This window comes from Canis lupus, chromosome 7 (genome assembly GCF_011100685.1).
Source record: "Canis lupus familiaris isolate Mischka breed German Shepherd chromosome 7, alternate assembly UU_Cfam_GSD_1.0, whole genome shotgun sequence".
Classification (NCBI taxonomy): Eukaryota; Metazoa; Chordata; class Mammalia; order Carnivora; family Canidae; genus Canis; species Canis lupus.
The window spans coordinates 55,774,983-55,800,177 of record NC_049228.1 but is presented as its reverse complement, the minus strand read 5'-3'; the positions used below and the strand labels follow the sequence as shown (position 1 = coordinate 55,800,177).

The 25,195-nt window shown below is 36.0% G+C and overlaps 1 protein-coding gene across 16 annotated transcripts in view; it reads right to left on the bottom strand.

Annotated features, from left to right (window-relative positions):
- Positions 1-25,195, bottom strand: part of NOL4 (nucleolar protein 4) — a 521,655-nt gene that overhangs the window by 180,634 nt on the left and 315,826 nt on the right. For 14 of the 16 annotated variants that reach the window (XM_038543558.1, XM_038543556.1, XM_038543559.1 and 11 more), the window contains one exon: positions 3,305-3,588. In XM_038543558.1, the coding sequence (XP_038399486.1) occupies positions 3,305-3,588 (284 nt within the window). Of the gene's footprint in view, positions 1-3,304; positions 3,589-7,044; positions 7,304-25,195 lie in introns of those variants that run through there. The other 2 variants (XM_038543566.1, XM_038543567.1) reach the window with 2 other exon arrangements.

The following is a 25,195-nucleotide window of genomic DNA, read 5'->3' as shown; positions in this document are numbered from 1 at the left end:
CCTATCCTATTTATCTGTCCTGAGGTAGCCAGGATAATATTTCTAAAATTCCAACCTGATTACAACCTTATCATACTAAACTTACCTATGGGATACAATCCAAAGTCCTTGAACTGACCCATGACACCTTTATTGATGGAATCTCTTTATACTCCATTTCTCCACATGTATTCTCTGCTGTGGCCATGTGAAGCTCCTTGCAAATCTCCATGCCAAGTGTGCTCTCTCATGCCTCTATGCCTTCAAACATGCTCTACCATATATAATCCTCTCTGTCTGAATAACTTCTACTTACACTTCACATTCATTCTGGCATTAATCTCTGCATAAAGTCAACCTTAAGATCATTATAGCCCCAAAGGTGCTCTACCTTTCTTTTCTCATTTCACCCTGCCTTTGCCCATCATATCACTTATGGAATCACATTATAATCCTGGGTTTGCCTCTCTCTCCTGCTAGATTTTAAGCTTTTGAGGGTCTGGGACCCTAGTTTGCTCGTTTCCATGTTTTTGCTTCCTACAACAGTGCCTTACATGGAGGAGTCCCTCAGTCAATATTTAGTGAATTAAATTAAATGGTGGCTAACGGTCTATGTTGCATAATGATATCGGGTTCTTCCCCAAATACCACGCTATGAAGTCCCACCCAGCTCCAAATAGACAATGATTCTCTAACTCATCTCCTCTGTGCATCCCAGGCCCTTTACAGTGACCAACAAGAGACTCCTGATAAAAGAGTAATCTTACATTTCCTTCAAAATTCAAGACTCACTTCCTCTAGGAAGCCCTCCTTATTTTTTCAGTAGAAATATTTTCTTACTTTGAACTCCCAAGGTTTTAATACAGGAATGGATATTTGCCTATACTTTTACTAAGAAACTTTTCTATATATATGGACCCCTTTTTACCAAAATTATTTACCAAAGATCTTATGAATAAAGAAAGACTCCTCTCTTTGCAGAGTCTCTGCTACGTACTACTTTAGTACAAGTATGACAGGTACTTAATATATCCTTTTATCCCTGAAGGAATGAATAAAGAATCCCTCTGGATTCTGCTCCCAATGTGCTCCATAACTGTTCTCACAGACTCAACTATTTTCTTTTTTTAAGATTTTATTTATTTATTCATGAGAGACACAGGCATACAGAGAAACCAGGGTCCCTGTGGGGAGCTTGATATAGAACTCAATCCCAGGACCCCAGGGAAATCATGTGCCCTGAGCTGAAGGCAGATGCTCAACCACTGAGCCACCCAGGCGTCCCTCAACTATTTTCTATCTTTATCTTCTTTGATAGATCAGCATTGTCCACCAGAGCTGACCACTCTCTTTCTTAAAAGGTAGACTATGCTTAGCTTCCATACACTTTATCCTTCTGATCTTTCTTCTATATCTCTGGCTACTCCTCAGTGGGTTCTGGGAACTCTTCTTCCTTTACCAAACTATTAAACTTTTGTTTCTCCAGGGATGTCTCTTCCCCAGGTCCATTTCTCATCTTGCTCCTCACAAAATTGCCCAAACAATCTGTACTTTTTGCAACTTTATTTTAAGAGAGTAGAAAAGTAACTTCACTCTTTAAAATGTGCAACAGTGTTTCCAACAAGCATAGTTCTATCATTATAATAAGGGGATAAAGAAGAGGTAAACTATTGAATAATTTTAGAAAAATACTCAACAAACACATGGCATAAAAAGGACATTTATAAAGACCAGGTGGAAAATGTAGATGGTCAGAACACTTAAAGGTATTTTGTTCTATAAAAATGTAACCTTGATTCAGATCATGTTACTGAATACAAAATTATTTGCGTTTGTGTGATTTGGCTTTAAACCACTGGAGACCGTATTTGCACATTTACCCCAGCAAAAGTTGTAGCAGAGTCCCTCAGGCAGTAGTGCTTAAGTGCATGATGAGGTCAGTGACTTGCTTAAGAGGATAAAGCAACATGCCCTCAGGCAAGCAAGAGGATTTAAATAGAGCCAATTTAGGAAGTACAGTGCCTCAGCAAATTCAGAAATTAATTCAAATTAAGCCATTTTGCTTTAAAATCTATGTCAAAAGATCAGTTCTTCAATTCTAGTTTAGAAGAAGTGGGGGGGGAGGGAAGGGAGTCAAAATGTATATTCCATAAAACTACTGCGTTCAAAGTATGCATTCAAAAATTACAAAACAAAAATCACCAGCATGTATTATTTCAAACTGATAGAAATGTGAAGTCAATTTTTAAATAAATTAATCAAGACAAACTGATGGTTACCAGAGGGGAGATGAGTGGGGGGATGGGGATTAAATAGGTGATGGGGATTAAGTAGTGCACCTGTGATAACCACAGGGCGATGTATGGAAGTGTTGAATCACTATATTGTACACCTGAAGCTAATATTATGCTGCACGTTAACTAAAATTTAAATAAAAACAAACAAAAAAAGAACTGGCAGTACTTCTAAAAATGGGTATGAAGAAAGAGATAAAAACAGAAGGACTAAAAAAATAAGAAGAAAAAATAATAAATCAATTGGGAATGGGGAGGATTGTAATTTATTCTAATATAAAGAATCTAGAAAATTAGATATGTCTGAAACATGTTTCTGTTTTCATTTGTATAATTCAGTTTGTGATAAATTACTTGTTCCAATAGTTATTTAATCTGCAGGCTTCATCTAGAACACTGACACATCTCCCAGGTATGGGGAATAAATTACTGATTGAAGTCCCTGGGTCTCTAAAGCAAACTTGAGAGTCTAATTGAAACTTTATTACTGTGTACACCTATCAGTCTAGTAGAAACTATATAGTTATCTTTTTAGAGTCCATAATTGTGTTCTGAGAGCTAAATTTTCACATCTGAGATCAACAAACTCCCAGAGACAGATCCATAAGAAGATTATATGAAGGAGAAACATTAAATCAAGTGATTTCCTGTATAAAAACACATCAATGTGATGGGCATTAAGGAGGACACATGATGTGATGAGCACTGGGTGTTATATGCAACTGATAAATTCTTGAACTCTACATCTGAAACTAATGATGTAATATGTTGGCTGATTGAATTTGGATAAAAAAAAAAAAAAAGCACCAACAGCTTTGTCTGAAACACTCTCCATTTTGTTCACTGTTATTCCTGAAAATTATTGCTTATATGGACACAGGATACCTATGGTTATAAACTTCTTGGTAAGATATTATTGGGATTTGCTTAAAATATTTTTAGCAAAAATAATCATCTCTCATATAAATATGTTTCTCCTTATGACCTTCATGATGAACATAGAAATGCTGAGAACTGTAATGTGACCTTACCTTGCTTCCATTTTCTCTCGCTTCTCGTTCCATCTTGAGGTCAGAAATTAGAAGATTCTTATATTTGTTTTTTCCATTACTGCTGTGGTCATCTATTCTGTATTCCGAAGTCAGCTGTGCTGAGAGGGGACTGTCGCTCAGGTTCAGTGGCTGCTCATCCTGTTCCAGTCTAGTTTTGCTGTCACCATTGGAGTCTCCTATCTCCCTGCTGTGTGTTCCCCCTGAAGCAATCGAATTGTGCCCCAGAGTCTCATTGCCATTAAAGCTCTCTGCAGCAGAATCATCTGTTGGAAAGAATATTTTGATTTTAATTAATGTGCCATTCAGCTTCTACTTCAACTGACATTTACTGAGCTCCTAATATGTGCCTGGCATTGTGGTAATTTTACATATCCTGTGTAGTCTATCCTCACAAATAAACTTTTGAAGCAGCCACTGTTATCTACAATCTAGTAGGCATGTTTAGGCACAAGAAGTGGAGTAAAATAAAAAAGAAAAGAAAAATAGGGAAAACAATTCAATCTCAAATGTAATCTCAAAGGAAAGCAAATTTAACAAAGAAAACTTGATCATTATTTTACAAATAGTTTTTGTTTTTTAGTGAGAATATCCAGATTTGGTGAAAATTCTCTGATAAAAGCATCATCTATCCTGCTAGTGGGGTAGATGCTGGTTCAAGCTTTATGAGTGTTTAACTCGTATTCAAAATATTAAAAGTGCTCATAACCTTTGCTCCAGTCATTAAACTTTTGGGGCTTCTAAGCCTAAAGAGTATAATCATTGTGTGCATTTCTGTGCAGGTAAAAAGGCCCTTATACCAGTGTTCTTTACAATAGCAAATACTCAAAAGTGATAGAAATTACCAAATATAAAAAACTGACTGAATATATGTTGGAATGATTAGAATATGGGAAATATTGAATATTTTCCATTAATATTAATGGGAAACATGAAGTGTTAAATGGAAAAGGCTAGCTACAAAAATGGTCAAAATGATCCCAATTTTCTAAAAAGAAAACACATAACCATATAGAGTGAAAAAAATGTAGCCTAAAATGTCAATATTAATTTCTTCTTAACTGGAGTGACACTAGATTTTTAAATTATATAAGTTGTAAATTATTATTTACAACATATATAATTTTCTAATAACAAAAATAAAATAACTGTAGTAATAAAAAATAAAAAAGCAAAACAGGGAAGAAAGGGAAGAAACAAAATTTGTCAAAACTTTCTGGCTTTCTAAGCTTGTTTAGAAAATACACATCAATAACAATTAGAGTAAGAAACAAAATGTACATGAAACAATAAAATTCTATTTCTCTTAACTTCATCTTTAAGGTAAGAATTTGCTATTAATTTTAAAAGATTATGACGGACCTTTGTTTCCTTTAGTTAAGGGCTATTGATGAAGACAATAGAAAATATGGATGTGCATGAATAATATTTTGATTTCTGAACACTTTCAAGTTTGCTTTATCTTCATAGGATGCAATATTTAATGCCTTCTAATCAATTAAATTGATGAAAATAATGTTTAAATTCTGAAGGAGTGGTATAATTCACCTGTTCATTCATTTATCCAATATTTATTGACTACCTATGCTTGGCCAAGAGGGGGCTAAATAATTTGGCCAACAAAGACTCTGCCTTCAGTGAGTTCACAAATAATTAAAAGAGATGGAAAAAAAGTGCAACTAAAACGCAGAGAAAAAAGGTTTGGATCCAAAACAAAGGGTAAAGACATAACAGAAGTTCTAAAGAAGGTGGGATATGAACTGAATTCCAAAAGATGAGTAAGCCTTAGCAAGGTGAACAAGTTGGGGGAGAGGATTCCCCACCTAGAGATTAGCAGGTGCAACATCTTGGAGGAAGGAAAGTGTGGGGCAGGTGAGAAATAAGGTTGGGGTGCTGAATGTGAACAAGAGAGTCAGAAAGGGAAGCATAGACAGGGAGGCAGAGAATGTGTTTTGTATAATAAAGAGCTTTTATTGGACCTTGGGAGAAAATAGGAACAATTTTATTGTCAGAAGTGATATGAAAGAAAATGTCTTTTGAAAAGATTACTCTGATTCTGATGAGAAGTATGGGATGAAGGTGACAAAAGGGGAAATTGTTAAGAGCTCCAGAAGCCCTCTGGATCAGCATTGTTGAAAGCCCAAGTCAAAGCAGCAGTAATGTAGAACAAGAGGGTACTAGAATCATCCTAAGAAAAGAACAGGTAAGACAGGACAGACAAAGGTCCAGGAGGAAGGCCAGATCTCCAGCTCCAATGGATAACAAAAACAAAGGGCATGGAGCTTGAATTTCAGTAAAATAGTATTTTAAGAACTTAATATCTTAAAATTATTTTTTGAAAAGTTAAAAAGTATTCAAATGTCAAGATGCTCCTAATAAATTATTCCTTTTACATTCCCATTCATCAAAAGACTTCATGCAGAAAGAAAACATACATAAGAGAATTAAAGAAACCCTGTCATAAATAATATGACTTAGCATGTTCCATAGCTATTGAGAAATCAAAAAACAATCTTTTAATCATGAAATATGTAAGGCTTTTGAAATAAAGAGGGCAATAATTTATATAAGTAATTCAGAAAATTCTGCATATCCTTTATATGAAGTCGAATCTAATGCTAGAGCATGCAAGCTCATTTCAGATTATTTCTTTCTTTCCACAAAAGTCCAAAGAAGAGCATAGTGGACACATTCCAGCTCAATTATTCCAATTATTAAATTCACAAAAAGTGTGATTTAACATTTGTGTACTAGAATCCTTTAAAAAATGTTAAACATTTTATGTAAGGAAATTTCATTCTTATATTAAAAGAATGAATAACCCTAAAAGTATATCACACATTTTAAAACCAAATCTAGGGGCATCTGGGTGGCTCAATTGGTTAAGCGTCTACCTGTGGCTCAGGTTATGATCTCAGGGTCCTGGAATGGAGCCCATGTCTGGGTTGGGCTTCCTGCTCAGCGGGGAGCCTATTTCTCCATCTTCCTCTCCCTCTATTCCTCCCCCTACTTGTGTTCTATTTCTCTCCCAAATAAATAAATAATCTTTAAAAAATAAAATAAAACCAAATCTCTACTAGCATAAAACAAATCCAATATTTATTATAGTTAATTATCAAATCTGGTACATCTCTGTCTTTAGTCTGAAATCATCATACATATTTACTAAAGAGTGTACTATTTATTCACACTTTAAAGAAGATAAACATTATCATCTATGAAGAGAATCTTTAATAAAAGTCATATGTTTATAATTTTGGTATAAATTATAAACAATAAAGGAGAAAATATTTTTAGACAGAGTAGTTCACTCCAGATGTTACCAAGGTAACTGAATTCCACAGCTTTCCATATCTCATTCGTGAGTAAATCAGTATGTTTTATGAAGAGCAAATGCTTTATTTGTATAAAATATATATTCACACATTTTATCATTTAAATGGTAAAAGAATCAATCATGTTACATGCCACAATTTTATAAATCAAAATCTAAAACAAAGTTTCTGATGTCAGTATTAGAAAAATTCAATATAAAGAGTGATCAGACATTAAACTGAAGCTAAATTAACCATTTTTATTGTCTGATTTCTTGTGACCATGTTAGCAATTTTTATTTTCTCTTAAAGATACTTTTTCAGAATTTGAACCCACAAATCTGAGACTCCTATTCAGAGCCAACTCATATCAGTTTATTGCTTTAAAGGGGAAATCTGCTTCCTTACCCAAGATCATTTGCTCCATCCTAAGTGGCTGCTGGCGTGTGGGTACCCAGCTGCTACACAAAGAGTACAGTGTTGAGATCTGTAGGTATAGCCGTTAGGTTCACTGGCCCAATTCAATGCTGGTGCTTCTCTCAAGTTTCAGCCTGGGGACCATAGCATTGGAACTATAAATTATGTGTTTGAATCCAAGGGGGGGTGTGGCAGGAAACGGCACCTGGAGCTTTAGAAATTAAGAGTGCCCAGGGTACCTAGCAACAGAAGAGAATGCAGAATGTAACGATGGGTAGTGTGGAATCCAGTGACATCAGGAGGGCCGTTGGATGTTTGGGTTGCATTACTCTGAGGTTAGTTTTTGCTGGGATGGATCCAGCGCTATGGAGAGGGCCATCCAAGTGAGTTGAGCTGTGGCTCTTGCTTGTGAGGTACAGTGTCACTAACCATAGTAGCCAGCTTTTCTTTTTCTTCTTTCTCCTTCCCTACTCCCCATGCCTTCCATCAATTAGTACAGACCCTAGAAGTACTAATTGTTTAAATTATGTCTAATGTCATCAGAAGAGTCAATGGTTAGCTCTCTCTATATAAAGAGAATGAAATATTACAGCAAGTATGATGTGTGTGGAATTAAATATATAAACATACATATATGTGTATGCATCACTGTCTCCCTTTCTCTATCTATATATATATAAATAATGTGATGTAGATATATTTGAAATCTCCCAAAGCATCTGACCTACATTCTTATTCAGTTACTTTCAGTAGTTCTTCATAATGGCCTTGCCTTGGGCAAAATGAATAGGGAAATATATATGTATATATTCTTCATTTTAAGATTGGAACTTGGAAATTTAGTCTGGAAATCCAGGTCGGATGCTTATAGGGTCCAAAAAGCTTTTTTTGTTGTTTTCTCTCAAATGTACCATAGTCTTCTAGTCCTTTGGTGCTTCCTTAGAAAATTGCCCTTTAATATCTCACCAAAAAGCTAACTTTTAATTCCAAAATATAGATGTAAATAACCCTGTGTCAAAAGATTGGTACCTTAGTAATGAAAAATATATTTTTTAAATCCTTCAAAATCTACTTGCAAAAAGGAATTTAGGTGCCAGTCCCCTTCATCACTTGGTCACTCCTGATCTCTGCTCTAAGTCTTCTCCCAGCCCAGGGTCCCCTATAAAAAAAAAAAAAAATGGAAGCATATCTATTGCTAGACTATACCCTACATCTTTTTCCCCTCCTTTCAAGTTTTTATTTAAATTCCAGTTAGTTAACATACAGTGTAATATTAGTTTCAAGTGTAGGATTTAGTGATTCACCAGTTACATACAACACCCAGGGCTCATCACAAGTGCCCTTCCCAATACACACCTATTTAACCCATATCCATTTAATCCACCTCCTCTCCAGCAACCCTCAGTTTGTTCTCTTTAGTAAGTCTGTTTTACGATTCCCCTCTGTTTTTTACTCCTATGTTCAACTGTTTTATTTCTTAAGTTCCATGTATGAGTAAGATCATATGTCCATACCCTACATCTTACACCATAGCTACCTCTACCCTGCAACATGAAGCAGGCAATCCAGTCTGCCTTTGTGAGAACACTGGCAGCAACCTCTTTGGCATCAGCCATAGCAACTTCCTGTTAGACATGTTTCTGGAGGCAAGCAAAAATGAACTACTGGAACTTCAAGATAATAAGAATCTGCACATCAAAGGAAACAATCAATAAAACTAAAAGGCAGCCTACAGAATGGGAGAAGATATTTGCAAATGACATATCTGATAAATGGTTAGTATTTAGGATCTAAAAAGAACTTATCAAACTCAACATCCAAGAACAGATAATCCAGTTAAGAAATGGGCAGAAGACATGAAGAGATACTTCTCCAAATAAGACAGACAAATGGCTAACAGACACATGAAAAGATGCTCAACATCACTCATCATCCAAAGACAAACCAAAACTATGATGAGATACCACCTCACACCTGTTGGAATGGCTAGAAATAACAACATAGGAAACAACAGATGTTGGCAAGGATACAGAAAAAGGGTAACAAACCCTCTTACACTGTTGGTGGGAATGCAAAGTGGTGCAGCCACTATGGCTATCCTTTATCCAAAGGATAAAAAAATACTGATTCAAAGGGGTATATACACCTCGATGTTTATAGCAGCATTATCAACAATAGCCCAATTATGGAAAGAGCCCAAATGTCTATCAACTACTGAATGTATAAAGAAGTGGTGTGTATGTATGTGTATATATATATACATACATACATATGTGTGTGTGTGTGTGTGTATGGTGGAATATTACTTAGCCATAAAAATAATTAAATCTTACCATTTCCAACAACATGGATGGAGCCAGAGTGTATTATGCTAAGTGAAATAAATTAGTCAGAGAAGGATACTATATGCTCATATGTGGAATTTAAGAAATAAAACAAATGACAAGGGAAGGAAGAAAAAAAAGGGAGAGGGAGGCAAACCATAACTAACTACAGTGAACAAACAGAGTTGCTGGAGGGAAGTGGGCAGCAGATGGGCAAAAAGGGACGATGGGTATTAGGAAGTGCACTTGTGATGTTATATGTAAGTGATGAATTTACATATAAATTGCAAATTATATGGGTGTCATATGTAAGTGATAAATTCTACTCATTCTACTCCTGAAACCAATATTACACTATATGTCAACTAACTAGATTTTAAATAAATACTTGAAACAAAGAGATAGATTATACATAGATGATAGATGGATGGATAGATGATAGATAGATAGATAGATAGATAGATAGATAGATAGATAGATAGATAGATAGACATATAGATCAACTGATCCTTTGCTGGGCAGCCCCATTCCTCCCCCAGCCCAAGACCTTGACACATTCCTGTCTTTATCACTGTTTGTCCATTTGTAGTTGCCACCTAGAAATTTATTTTTCATTTTTCTTGTTTCCTTTCTTCAAATCCTTCTGATGACTTTTCTATTCTTTGATTTCTATTTTACTCACCCTCTATAATACTGTTATTAAGTAAACAGCACTGTCTGAGTTTTATCTTCTGTTTTCTTACAAACATTTTAGTTGCTGATTACAAAACTCTTGCACTTCTAAGTCCTTAACACTACAAAAATCTTTGAAAAGATAATCAACAAAGCAATCTTCTGTTTTTGTTTGTATTTGCAAAGTATTATCTAGACTATATACTATTTAAGTAATGCTATCTCAAACATGTATAAAAGAATGATGCAATATTTTGAAGTCAATCATTCACAACAACTCCTATAAGGAGTTTAAATATCTATGTGTATATACCTAGTTATATATAAAAAGTTAAAGAGCATTGATTTTAAAATGATAAAACCAATATAGAAGATAAAAAAGTAAAGAGCAATTCAGGTTTTCCCTTCCAAAGTGAAGGATAAGTTCTTAAAACTTGACCTCTTTATAAGAAGGAGGCACATCACCAAGTAGGTTCCATCTGGTTTTGATTGCAATGGAAGTGGCTTTTCCACTTGACCTTTGTGAAGACAAAAATAGATCAGATGGTACTCTAGGTATCTGTAGCACTTCAGGATTGGACATGGAGTCTGGGGTAACCTCCAACCAGAGAAATTCTATCAGTAAAAAACATGATTTAGCACAGGGCCCCGTATTCTTCCTAGGGTAGCTTTGCTTTTCGATAACAGCTCCTGACTCTTTATCCAGCTGGCCATCATGAGCTGAGCACCACCTGGTTCACTGAATGTTAAATTTATGTGCACTTAGGAGCCCTCCTTCATTGAGTGGAAGTACAGTATATAGAAAGGAGTCTGCTCATGCCTCAGAGGTATACGAGCACAACCTGCCATACAAGAGTTCCTTCTTTTTTTTTTTTTAATTTTTATTTATTTATGATAGTCACACACAGAGAGAGAGAGAGGCAGAGACACAGGCAGAGGGAGAAGCAGGCTCCATGCACCGGGAGCCCGACGTGGGATTCGATCCCGGGTCTCCAGGATCGCGCCCTGGGCCAAAGGCAGGCGCCAAACCGCTGCGCCACCCAGGGATCCCGAGTTCCTTCTTTAATCTCTGTTTACTCTCTTAGATGAAATTATTCATGAAAAATTGAGAAAGAAAAATGTCAGCTGGGTTTCCATGATTCTGTGAAAGGCTGCAATGGTATAGGTGCTTTCATGGATAGGCCAAATGGCCAATGAAATCCATGTAGTGAACCTTGAGCAGTAGGTCTGGCTGTATTTTCTCTTTAGAACAAAGATAGAGGTTATTTTTTATGGTATTTCTTTAGCAGCAGCCAAATGATGTAGAGACTTGAAAAGGGAAAGTTTGGAGGGCTTCTTAATAGAAGTTGAAAGAAGGATGATATTGATAGATCTTTCATAATTAGGCTAGGGGAGAACAATTGTATTAGATGCCTCTGACTTGAGAAGACAGTTACTTGACCTCAGCAAAATGGACACTTATTTTTTCCTTGGTCTTGCATTTTACTCACCCCTTCTTCCTCCAACACCACTGCATATGAACCCTCAGAATGTTTTATATACTACTCTTTCCCTCACACACATTAATTTTAATCAAGGAAATCACATCATACTAAAATAAAATAAATAATTGGATGATTTCTCATAGAGCTATTATTCTTATTCTCTACTCCATTATTGGAAAACTATGGACATTCTAAAATAATGGAATAAACTATTAAAAACTCGGCTACGATGCCACTGAAAGATACAATCCAAGCCTGAGGGGCTGCTTTTCAGGATGTAATATATGCTCTAAACCAGCTGCCTCTCTCTTAGCACAATATCAGTCTGAAAAACAAGGCTTTTCTGAGATGGTAGTGACATTTCTCACAATTCTCTGCAGGAATAGGTTCTACTGGTCTGTAAGTAGGACACTTCCATTAAAATGGATAGACAACTAACTACCCATTTCACACCATGTAGGCCACAATGGGAATAGATAAGAGCTGTGTGTTGGCCATGATCACTGATCCTGAATACCAAGGGAATGAAAGATGTCCAAAAAACAAAATGGATTGGGATATAGGCCCAGAGAAGCACCTGAAGCATTTCTCATTTTACTCCGCCAACAGGAAAATATTGTCAACCCAATCCTTATAGGCAGAGATAAAATCTCATACCTTGACATGATATGCCATCTGAAAACTACTGAGTAGTTTAACCACTAGCTAAAGAAAAGACAATGTGGAGTGAGTAGTGGAGCTGGTTAGTCATATTATCCTTTGGAATGAGATGCAGAAAGGAGTGCAATATTTATCTCAATTTCTTTGTTTGCTGTTAAGTGTCTGATGATTAAAATACATTTCTCATTTTTTTAAGTTTTATTTCCACTGTGTGTATATGGTGTGGTGGTAGTAGATAAATATGCTAATTAGTCCATTAATCACATAGCTTCAATTGTTACAGAACTAAATAAGAATGAACATAACTTGATGGTCTGGCCTCAGAAATTGGGGCTCCTTGGGATGCCTGGGAAGCTTAGTGGTTGAGCGTCTGCCTTAGGCTCAGGTCGTGATCCTGGGTCCTGGGATGGAGCCCTTCATCAGGCTCCCCAGAGGGAGCCTGCTTCTCCCTCTATGTCTCTGCCTCTCTCTGTGTGTCCTTCATGAATAAATAAATAAAACCTTAAAAAAAAAAAAAAGAAAGAAACTGGGCTCCTCCATACCATCTCTGAATGCCATAGCTGGACATGACAGATTTCATTCCATTTGGGGAAGAATGAGGTTGGTTGAGGTTTATGTGAAATAGGTAGTAAGTATTCAGTAGGATTATCTTCGGTTATATGAAAAAGTTACGTGATATGTGATATGGAATGGTGTGGTGTGTGTGTCTGTATGTTTTAGCAGCCAAATGTACTAAGCACCCATTGGGTTGGAAACCTAGTGCATATGATCCATTTCTAATATGCATGTATGCTCCAGAAACCATAATCCCTTGCTCCTTTAGAAAAATTTGGAGCTTTGAGACAGAAAAAGGGAGTCATTGGAACTAGGTTGTTATATTTTAACCTCTAGAAAAAATGTACAAAAATTACCATCACTGGATTTACCAGGACTTTTCTAAAATTGGGGCTGTCTTTGGTTCCTACATTCCCAGATTGCTGGGTGACTAACTCTTCTATGAATTTTGTCAGAAACTCCAGTACCTCTCCATTGGATTCCCATTATGTGTATTGTTTTCACTTATTTTAGCCAAAGATAATATTTTTACTTGAAAAAGGCAATCTTAAATACTGTATAATATTTGTTTCACTTTTGAAAAAACTGAGGAACAGAAATGTTAAGTGACTTGATTATGTCTTACTAAAAATATAACATACATGTTGCAGGGACTTGAAATCATAATAAAATACAGTCAAAGAACTAGAGGATTCTAAACCTGAAAAGAACATTGTCATAGATTATGAGGAGAAATACAGTTAAATCAAATTTAAAGATGTGAATGTGTTTTATTACCTGTCAGATCGAAGATTAGAAGTCACACATAATCAGTATTTTTATACAAAATACGAGAAATCTTTTTGACAAAATTCTCAAAATATTAAAGAAGACTTTCTACTTCTAGAGGTATTTGATTATGAAATGTAAGCTATTTAAGGGAAAGTTCCAGTTCTTACTCCTTTACCAATTTATGATTGCTACATAGTAAATACTCAATAACTATTCATTGAACTGGATAATCATAGGAGGTGATAATCACATATCTATTTAATGTCTGCTTAAAAAAAAAAGACTGAGTCTTTTTACATCCTTTTATATTGTTTTGAACCACTTATTGAATCATTACTACAGTGGATGCTGTGGTAGGAAGAATCTAGAAACTGCTCTTCCTCTCAAGATTCTATACCCTAACTCCCCAAACCCGTAAACATGGTGAGATACCACTCCTGAGATTATGCAATGTCATGTGGCACAGTGGATCTTAAATAGGGAGATTAGCTGGGTGGGCCTAATCTAATCACATGGTCATTTAATAGCACAGAGCTCTCTCTAGTTAGTGGCAGAAGTCAGGGACACTCGAAGCATAAAAGTTTTCAGTGTGCCATTGATGGCTTGATGATGGAGGAGGTCACACAAGGAGGAATGTAGGCAGTTGTAAAGAGCTGATGATAGAGGCTTCTGGCAACAGCCAGTAAGGAAACAGGGACCTCAGTTCTATAGTCACAAGAGGCTGCCTAGATTTCTGACCTACTGAACTGTGAAATAGGAGTGTTGCTTTAAGCTGTTAAGTGTGTGGTAATTTGTTACACAGCAATATGAAATGAATATAGCAACAAACATAAAGGATTTTCTTTCGTGTATTGGGATAGGTAAACTACTCTAATTAGTTGAGCATATTTCATATGATAGGTGTATATCAAATAGTTCTCCAACTTTAATTGCTTCAGAATTTTCTAGGAAACTGTCAAAAATGCAGATCCATTTGAACACTAAAAACCTCTATCCTAACAAAACCTAGAAATCTGGGTTTAATTCATCTTAAATAGCAGGTAATCCAGAAGTATTTCTCATACAAGAGTTTTGGGGCCACATGTGAGAAATCAATGTAGACAATATCCAACATGAATATGCAATTTTTTTAACGTATGAGGATAAGAGTTTTTTGTTTTGTTTTGTTTTTAATTTTTATTTATTTATGATAGTCACACAGAGAGAGAGAGAGAGGCAGAGGGAGAAGCAGGCTCCACTGAATATGCAATTTTAAGAGGCCACTGTTGATATCAAGAAAACTGAACACCACAACCAACAGCCATCGGGGGTTAGTAAGACTGAATCTGAGGATATTTTATCCTCATTTAATAAATCTTCAGGAAATTTTCAGAAAATGATGCCAGCAAGCCAAATATTCTCTTGGTCAAAACTAATAAACAAGGGCACTTATTGCCAGTATGGTCCCACTTTTAACGGATTCATGAAAGAATAGGATTTTTTTCCCATAGAGCGAATGTAAATGTAACTAAAGAACTAAAGGCATTATTTCAGGCAAGATGACTACCTTGATTAGCAAACTCCTGGGAAAGAAGATCTTTACTGAGGTCAAGTGTACGTTTGTAAAATCAAGAGTCTTCACTTAGCCCGTAAAGCAGAACTACATAACACCTATGTGCTCGCATATGCTGAAATCACTGTTGGTTTTGCTCATATTGGAGGTAAAGAGTACCACTCTAGGAAAAATCGTCAAAACCTTCAAAGTTTGTCATCTGGGTCCACCATGTTCTCTGTCCCATCTTAATGGCCAATCTTCCGGCTATTTGTGTGCACACTGGCTCGATATAAATGATTTTACTAAGGAAGAGATTGACATATTGATTGATTAATTGACCTTTGAAATCTCCCCACAGAAATAATATTACTTCAGTTAGGCATTTGTAATTTAAATATCTTATCTCTAATTGTTGAATGAAAGGCTTTTACTCTTGGTATTTTCTGCCATTCACGAGCAGGTGAAGAAGCGTATTGTGCTTCGGGAGTGTGTATAAGAGGGAGAAATCCTGTAGTCCTACTAGATCTATTTAGTACCCATGTTTTTAGAGGAACTTAGAGTCTAATGATTAGAGTGCATGCTCCACAGTATTTTCTCCTAAGCCCTCCTTCCCACCAAAGTTCCTCTCCCTACTGCAGTAAGCCAGGACTACTCAACAAGGAAGCTGAGCTCATCCCTAACATTCTGAGATGCAAGAAATCTGAGCCACTAAGAACTTCTTAGACCTAAAAAACAAAAAACAAATCCTAAAGTAGGATTATAAAAGGCTTCCACACACATTCCATCTTACACTTTGGTCATTTGCTGATTTGATCTGTTCTTCTCCTATTCTTTGCAAACCACTTCCCAGATTTCTCTGCCTATTGTCTTATGTCTTAGTTCAAATGATGAGAGATGCTAGCAAAGACTGAGCATGAGAGAGAGAGAAAAGGGTGAGTATCCCTACCCCCACTTTACACACACATCCTCTCTGGCTCCACTTCAGGATGCATCTTCCCCATATTCCAGCCCCTGCCAGGAAGCATCTTCTGTGAATCTCACACAACAAGGTAGGTAGCTCTGGCTCTTGGGTTCTAGTAACACCAATTCCTCCCCAACTTCTCCACCTCCAGCTGTAGCAGTGGCTTCCTTCTATTATTAGTTCCTGTATCGCTTTACTATCTTCTGTTTAGCTTTTCTGCTTTTATAATACTATCGCAAATAGTTCCTGGTATTGAGTTTTTCTAATGAATAACATGGAATGGCCTCCATTTTCTAGATTGGATTAAAACTGATACAATTTACCTTACTCTTGGCTTTAAGACTTCTGTTTTCTAGCATCGTTGATGTTATTATAGCCAATGTTTTATAATGTAAAAACATGGTTAATGTCAGTTCATTAGTTTATATCTAAGAGATTTCCACCAAACTTTCTTTACTACTTCTACCTCTGATGTTGAAATCCATCATCATCAGTAACAGTGGTATTAATGAACTTATCTTAAAGGATTCTAAGCCAGAAAGAGTTTTGGTACCAACTTATAAAACATTATTATTTAGACACTTGCCAAAGTACTAATATCTTTCTAAAAAAGACTAAATTATTCTAGATTCATCTGAATAATATCAATTGATTTGAATCATTACACATTTTAATTATATAAATCATTTTGATAGTCACTACCTTTACAAAACTCAAAAACAGATCTAGGATTAAGATAACACTATCAGTTTTCGTAATTTAAAGAGCTTGAGAAAGATAAAGAACTTGCTCAAGTCACACTGATTGTGGCAAATTTAGGATTAAAAAACTGGCCCCTTAAAAAAAAAAACAAAAAAACTGGCCCCTTAATTCTAGACCAAATTTTTCTCTAAATTGTACGGCTATAACTCAGCAGGAAACACCTATCTGGTAGGTATTATGAAGAGAAAAACCTGAAAAAGACAGATAATATGCTATGTGGGGGAAAAAACAGTTAACTTTAGATTTTAGGAAGCTCTTAGAGACACTAAATTGAAAGGTGTCATCTGAGGTTACCCATTTTGCAGCACTTCATAAAATCAGTGATCAGTGAATATCCTACTACCACCTTCCACTCACTGTAACAAAGGCCTTCTGTCTACCCTTCGTGCAATTAGCATAAACTGAGTAGCTATGATTTCTTATAAATACAGGTGAACTTTCAATATCTCCATGATTATAAGTACAGGCTGACCAATTACATGATATTTATAACCATAGACAACTGTGTTTGACATTCAAGACTGAATAATATCAAATGATACCATTTTAGGAAATTTGCTAAAGCTTTAAATAAATACGAAGAGAAAAAATAACATAATTTATGAAATAAGAGATAAAAAGAAAACCAACATAACATCAGTATTTGGAAGATACAGAAAATTGAAGTCCTACTCTTGAAAGAAAACAGTAGTAGCATATTTGCTATTTTTCTACTTGAAAAGTGATTTCATCTCATCACAAGAAAAAATAATTTATACTATGTGTGGCAATGGATATTAACTATACTTATAATAGTGACCATTTTTTGATATACACATACAACAAAACATTATGTTGTATACCTGAAATTAGCACAATGTTATATATCAATTATACCTCAATATAAATAAAGCAATAAAGGGGTTACCCACAGGCCACAGTTAAAATCTATTCAAAGCACAAAGAAGCCAGAGGCCCTATGGCCACCCCAAAAGGATAAAGTTCTAATACCACTACTTACATTCCCACACTCATCTCTCCCATCACACCAGATCACCAGAGCTTAGGTGAGAGGTAGACAAGGACCCATGGCCACACTCATGGAACAGGATGTGAAATCTGAATGACCATGGATGGCTTCACCTCTATGTATGAGCATTCAGTAAGTACACAAGGTGTATAGATACTTCTAGGTGCCAGGTTGAAAGGACTGTAAGTAAATATAAAAGAAGTGGGGAAAAGGGGAGAAACAACTACTTGCCTAAATCTAAAATAAAATGCTCTGTAAAAAATAACAAGCACTATGCTTGCAATGTAGAGAGTAAACTATAAACCAGGTAATTTTATAATTAAATGTCTTAATAATAGCAGAATCCTAAAAAAAAAAAAATATCAGAATCCTAGACAACACATCATGGGTCTACATAGCATTCAGATGATTGTTACCACCCAGGGATAAATGGTGAAACATTTTCAATAATAGAAATAGTACTTGCTTTTGTTGTATTATAGGACCTTAACAAACAGTAAATATAGAAGGGTTCTTCCCACGTTTTACATTTCTCAAATTTGGTATACTTGAGTCAATTTAAATATTCAAATTAAAAAACCGATGGTTAGTTCTAGCACTGATTTGGAGGGAAAGGAGGATTATGGTTCAAGAGAACCATGAAAGTTCTCAAAATTATCATCTAGTTTGAAATCAAGCAAACTTTCAAATCATGGATGGCTGAGGAATTAGGTCAACTCTAATTGAGCAGCCTGGGCAACATCAAGGTGGCCATCTTGCACCAAATCCTCCTTTCAGAGCACAGGCTCTCTCTCAGAGACCCATCTCTATCAATATCTGAGGAACACTACTTATATTGATCTTACTTTCTAAAGTCTTGGTTTTCAAAGTTCAAAATTTTTTTATTCTACACTAACTTTTCACACAACTGTCATATTTTTCCAAATGTTCATAGACAGTGTGGACCTTGCTCTAATATTCTTTCGTATAAAGTAGTGTAGTTAGCAAGTCACAAGTAGAAATATAATATTTCTTAAAATGTCAATGGATGAAGAGGAAATATTTTGGGTCTCGCTCCTATTTTATTTTTTGTAGTAAAAGGACTGGTAAGAGGTAATGTCAGCATGGATTTAAAAAAAAAATAAAAATGACTAAGAATTGAAAGCATTCCCAGGTAATGAGGGGCGCCTGGGTGGCTCAATTGGTTGAGCGTCAGACTCTTGATTTCAGCTCAGGTCATGTTCTCAGTGTCCTGAGATGGAGCCAACAGCTGGCTCCACACTCAGCAGGGAATTTGCTTGAGATTCTTTCCCTCTCCCTGCCCCTCTTTTCTCCTCCCCCACTCACCATTCTCATTCTACACATACATACATACATACATACATGAAATCTTTAAGAAAAAAGGATTCCCAGGTAATGAATATTCTTTATATATCAGGAATATATATTCATTTTCATTAATGCTGTTTCTATCATAACAAATCATTGAATTCCCCTCATACCAAAATTACAAAATCTGTCTTGGTTGACCATTAAAAAACTAATTAGTCCAAGTTTCTGTACTCACTATATCAATTTAAATACTCTAAATAATACCAAGATAAGAGCTCTTACAGTGTGATTATTTCTAATTAGCCAAGAGCTGCTCAAAATAAACTCCTTACCCCCTATGTCTCATGCTGCTATATTGATGTTACACAACCATGGCCATCCATAAAATCTTTCTTTGGATAAAGCACAGTGGATTACGATTTGAAATCTGTTGTTTCTTGGCTTTAGCAAAGAAGAAACATTTACTGAGATTTGACTGGCCTGGTTTAGAGAGGTGTCCAGTGCCCATGGCACCTTTTCAAGCTCCTTCCTCAGTGGCTTTCCATGAAAAGAAATGGGACAACTAATTTACATTGAACATATCATTTTAGTATATGAGCTCCTCTCTATACTCCCTTCTAGAACAAATTAACCTACTTACTGCCTTGGTAGCCAGCCATATTACCTCCCCAGGCCCAAAATGCCAAAGTAGGCACCTGTCCAAATGATCATCAAACCATAAGAGGTCAAAGCTATAATTACTATGGTCAAATCAGAGAGGTGAACTGGCTCAAAAATTTCTATCTCTTGGAATTTACACTAATACCTTTCTTTTCAACATCTGGGCTAATGATGAGCAGCATCAAAATCTCCTGTGAACCTGTTAAAATCATCAAATCTCAGGCCTTACCACAGACCTACTGAATCAGAATTTGTATTTCAACATGACTTCCAGATAATTGTATCTACAATTATCTATGGTGGGAAGAGGAGAACAGAAGAGGAAAGTAGTTGAGGAGAAGCACTTATTTCGCCTTGAATAACATAATCACATGCAAATCACTTCAGCTGTTTTGTTATTTAGCATAATACAAATCTCAGAAACCCAAACTCCTTACTCAGTAACCATAGCTAAAGTCATGAGGGAGCACAGGACTGACAAGGTAAGAGGGGCCATTAGCAAGCCAAATTCATCAGAGAAAGCCATAATGGGGGGACAGATGGACACAGAAACAGGTATACAACAGAGGGATTATGTCTGTGGTAGGCTGGCCTCACATAGTCTTGGTGTCAGTGTAATAATTAATTGTGCCCCCTCTCATTCCAAATGTTTGGTTTGGGCAAAAAATTGTATGATAACCCTATGTATGATTCAGTGAGGCCAAGGCTAATTCATGGCCTGGCTGTTCTACACTTCCTCTTCCTGGGCTTCTTAAATCACTGTCTCCCTTATTGTGGCATCATTCTTACAAAAATTGATACCTCCTTTCTGCCCTCATTATTTGAAGTAACTGATGCAAAAAACTATATTGCTTAATTAGTGCCGTTTGCCATTAAAAATAATTTAAATTTGAGTGCTGAATACTTATTTCATTATATGTAATCCTCAAAGAAGGCCCAGCTAATCTAATACCATAGAGGCATATGCTAGGATCTTGATTGAAAGACTTTGTCAAAGTATCACAGGTGTGATTCACACTCAGAGTAGCTGACTCCTGAGCCACTATCCTTTTCTCTCACCTACATACCTCTATAGGAGATGACCTCATGTCATCCAATTCTGATGATGCTGCAAACACCAGTCATGGGGGAAAAAAAAAACAACATGGTATATATTGTCCCTGGAGGCACAGAAGTACTTATTATAAGATACTATCCTCTATTTTTCTGAGAAAATGCTTAGAAGCTTTGCAGATATGGGTTGAACATTATTTTCTAGACTATACTAAACCAAGACATGGACATTTTTTATCTTATTCTATTTAAATATGTTCTTACCCAAAATGTGTCTTTTCCCTGTAACCACCAAGGTATATTAACCAATTTGCAGTAGCAAATACAGTGATAAAACAACTGAAAATAAGTTAATTGATGAAACCAGGACAAAATTTCATATTAATCCACATACAAATCATGTCAGCTGTTACAATTGTTATTAAGCAGTGCAAAATGTACTACAATTGAGTGATTTCATGCCTCAGAAAATAAACAATTTTCTCTTTTTATGGCAAGAATCCTATCTTAAAGGCAAAGGAAAGCAATGGCCTAAGTAAAAATCTAGTGTCCATTTTCTGGCATTTAGAAAGGAATCATTTTGGGTAGCCCCAGTGGCTCAGCGGTTTAGCGCCGCCTTCAGCCCAGGGTGTGATCCTGGAGACCCCCAGGATCGGGTCCCACATCGGGCTCCTTGCGTGGAGCCTGCTTCTCCCTCTGCCTGTGTCTCTGCCTCTCTCTCATGAGTAAATAAAATCATAAGAAAGAAAGGAATAATTCCAATTGTATTTATATTCTTTTTTCTTAAGGTTTATTTATTTAAGCGAGAGAGAGGAAGAGCACACACATACGCACACACATTGGGGTTAGAGCAGAGGGATAGAATCTTCAAGCAGACTCCCTGCCAAGTCAGGAGCCTGATTCCAGGCTGAATCTCAGGACCCACAAGATCATGACCTGAGCCAAAACCAAGAGTCAAGATAACCAAGTAAGCCACCTAGGTGTCACTTTATATTCTTAATAATAAAAGCTTTGAATTTCAACCTCCACATACTTAATCTTAATATTATCTCTCTCTTTTTTAAAGATTTTATTTATTTATTCATGAGAGACACAAAGAGAGAGGCAGAGACATAGGCAGAGGGAGAAGCAGGCTCCCTGAGGGGAGCCCAATGTGGGACTCAATCCCAGGACCTTGGGATCACTCCCTGAGCCAAAGGCAGACGCACAACCACTGAGCCACTGAGGCATCCCATTATCTCTCTTTTTTAAAGGGTACATGCAAGAATGCATCCTAAGATTGAGCATGCTCAGGTTCAATATTCACAGATTCCTGAATTCCAGTTCTAATTACTTTTGCTTATTTTTCATTTTAGGGATAGGAACAGGGAATGGGAGGTGAGGATATAGTGGGGTGTGAAGCACAAACCATCCCACATGTGAGGGGCTTACCAAATTCTAAATAAATCTAAATGGATGCAGAGAGTGAAGAAAAGGAGAGAGGAAACAACACACAGGGCTATAGGCACATACCCTTTAGTAATCAGAAATAAAATATGTATATTTCCTCCAAATTGGACTATTTGAAGAGCTCTGTTTGTTGACCATGATTGAAATCAAGGTTACTATTTATTCCCTTCTGTAGATGATAAAGTTTCTCAGTTATGTAAATCAGAGTAGATGAAAACAAATGAAAGATTAAGGGGAACGGTGAGGAGAGTGAGTCATAGCAAGTGAAGGGGAAAGGGGGCAAGAGGGTGAATAGATGAAGATGAGAAGATAGGAGAGGGGAAGGAGAGAAAGGGAAGGAAGACAGGAGAGAGGAGGAAAGTGGTTGAGGAGAAGCACTTATTTCACTTTGAATAACATAGTTATTTGGAAAGGAATCATTCCAATTGTATGGCATGGATAAAACAAAGAAGCAAAGCTTGAAACAGAACATGCACAATACAAACCCATTTGTTTATTATTAAATTCTACAGACATAAAATTGCTGTTTCAAATCCTGCACTTATCTTGTCATGGACCAGAAACAGTTGTGAGTTCTACTAACTGCTCCTTGAAGAGTCTGACCTGGTAGAAACTCATTAAAAATTCATAAAATATCTCAATAGTACAGCCATCAGAACATTAACAGTTCAGCAATAAATTATTGTTAGGTCATGCTTTTTCTGGAACTTGATCGCTTTGGTTTTTCCCTCCATTTTATTGCCAATTCAGAGAAGTTAACAGGGTGGGCAATATGACCCTTATTTTTAAATGGTTACACTGAGGACAAAGGCCAGACCTGTCAGAGGATGGTCCCATACTGAGTAGTAGAATAGAAGGAGACTCAGTTCTCTTGACTCCCAGGTCACTGCTTTTTCCTAGGCTTTGGTGGCTCTTTTTTTTTTTTTTTTTTTTTTTGTGCAATCAAATTGGACATGCAGCATTAATTAGCGAGCTGTAAGCACTTTCGTTTTCACTTTTGGCTAGCAGACTCCAGTGAATCTCTAATTTACACATTTCAGCTCTGCAGACATTTGCAGACCAATATTCCAAGAGCTAGTTTTTAATGTGGCTTAGCATCTATTTCGGTACTTATAATGTTAAGATGTGTATTTAATTGTCATTCCAGAAGGGATCCTGCCACAAATAATCAATGGTTCCCAAAAGATAAGTGTGTGGTTAAATCCATTCTACTTTTCTTTTAGTCTATAAATTGTTATGCCTTTTGTAGCATTGGCTAGTATAAAAAACTATGACAACTTCAGCAAATCATTGGCAAAAGGACCTTTCCAACAACTGATTAAAAATGATAAAAATGATACCTATATTCAAAATCTTGGTGACCATTTTTTTAAAAGGATAGCTATTGAACCAGCTATCATTTATCTACTTTTCTTTTCTGGAAAAGTACAAACCAAACTGCTAACAGCAATAGGCTACTGGGCGGATAGTATACAGGGAGTAGGAAATGGGGGACCCTCCCTTTGCACATTTCTGTATTTTAAAAATTTTTTTCTCATGAATATGCATTTAGATGAATATGTAATATTTTATTAATAATATATTGGTGATGGAAGTGACTCTAGGAAGTCTAAATGTTTTAAACATGAATATATATTTAAAACAAATGTGTAATATTTTATTAATACATTTTATTACTTTATCCACTGATCTTTGAAATAAGGCAATATGCAAGTCAGGTTCTTAGCTCTTTAGTAGGTAGATGAAGGAACTACAGTGGAGGTATAGGGCTGAGATTCCAAGGGAAATGTGTTATGCCAAAGTGTGTGAGCTTCGCACTTCCTTATGCTGCATGGCAATGACAAATGAATACACTGCAACAGTTAGTGAAATCTCCTTGTATTTCTAACTTAGGTCTCCCAGGGTAGATAAACAACAAACAGGACCTATTTGAAACATGCACTGTGACAATGATACAACCCAGAATTTGGGGTAGTTCTGAACCAAAATTGTTCAGGTACATTTGATCAGAAGTATATTTTATATTTCAATTACCCTGACAAGATTTTCCTCTGGTTTGGTAAAACCAGTAAGAGATTCATTTAATCTCTAGAAGGTTAGAGATCTGTGCCAAGAACATGTTACATTGGCAAATGTCACATACCATGCTGAAGATGATTTTATCTGATAATCTAGTATGGAGAAAGCATAACATAAATATTTGCCAGATTATAAACTTAATTTTATACCACAGGTCCAATAACACGTAATTTGCTTATAATGGATTATTTCTAAAAATATATATTTAAGATATTTAAAATTATAAAGTTACTAACAATATCTTGTTACTCCCAGTTCTGCTTTTTCACTTGACCAGTTAAAAACTATATTTGCTTTAAGAGAGGAAGGGCCACTAAGAAAACCAAGTTTTGGGGTTGAAAAGAAACAATGCTAAATTAACAAGGTTAAAATTTTAAGCTCTAAAAAAATCATAAAAGAACTTGAGAAAAATGCTGTGAGAATTTGTAACAAAAAATAAGCCAAAAAGAAAAATCATATTCTTGGGCCTTTTCTTTCCCACTGTGTAGAATGGGAACCAGAGGAAAGAACTAAAGGTGAAGAAGATCCCTATTTGGCAGGAGTTAAGAGAAACACATGTCTCCTTCCTGATATGGGTACAGTCATCCCTTGGGACCTTATTAGCTACAGAAAAGAAAAAAAAAAACTTGGTTATCACCCTTAAATTCCCTACTCGCTTAAAGCAATTTCTAGAGAGAAGATACACATGTGCCGTATCGTCTAAGTCATGGCTTCTGGGATTTTTAAAAATTTCTAAGGTTCCTTCCAAGCATTAGAAAAGTGTTATATGTGATTTTTCTTTCTTTTTTTTTTCCTTTTTTACTAATTGGGGTGACCATTATTAGACAAGTTTGGAAGGTACAGGCAGTGTTAAAGTCA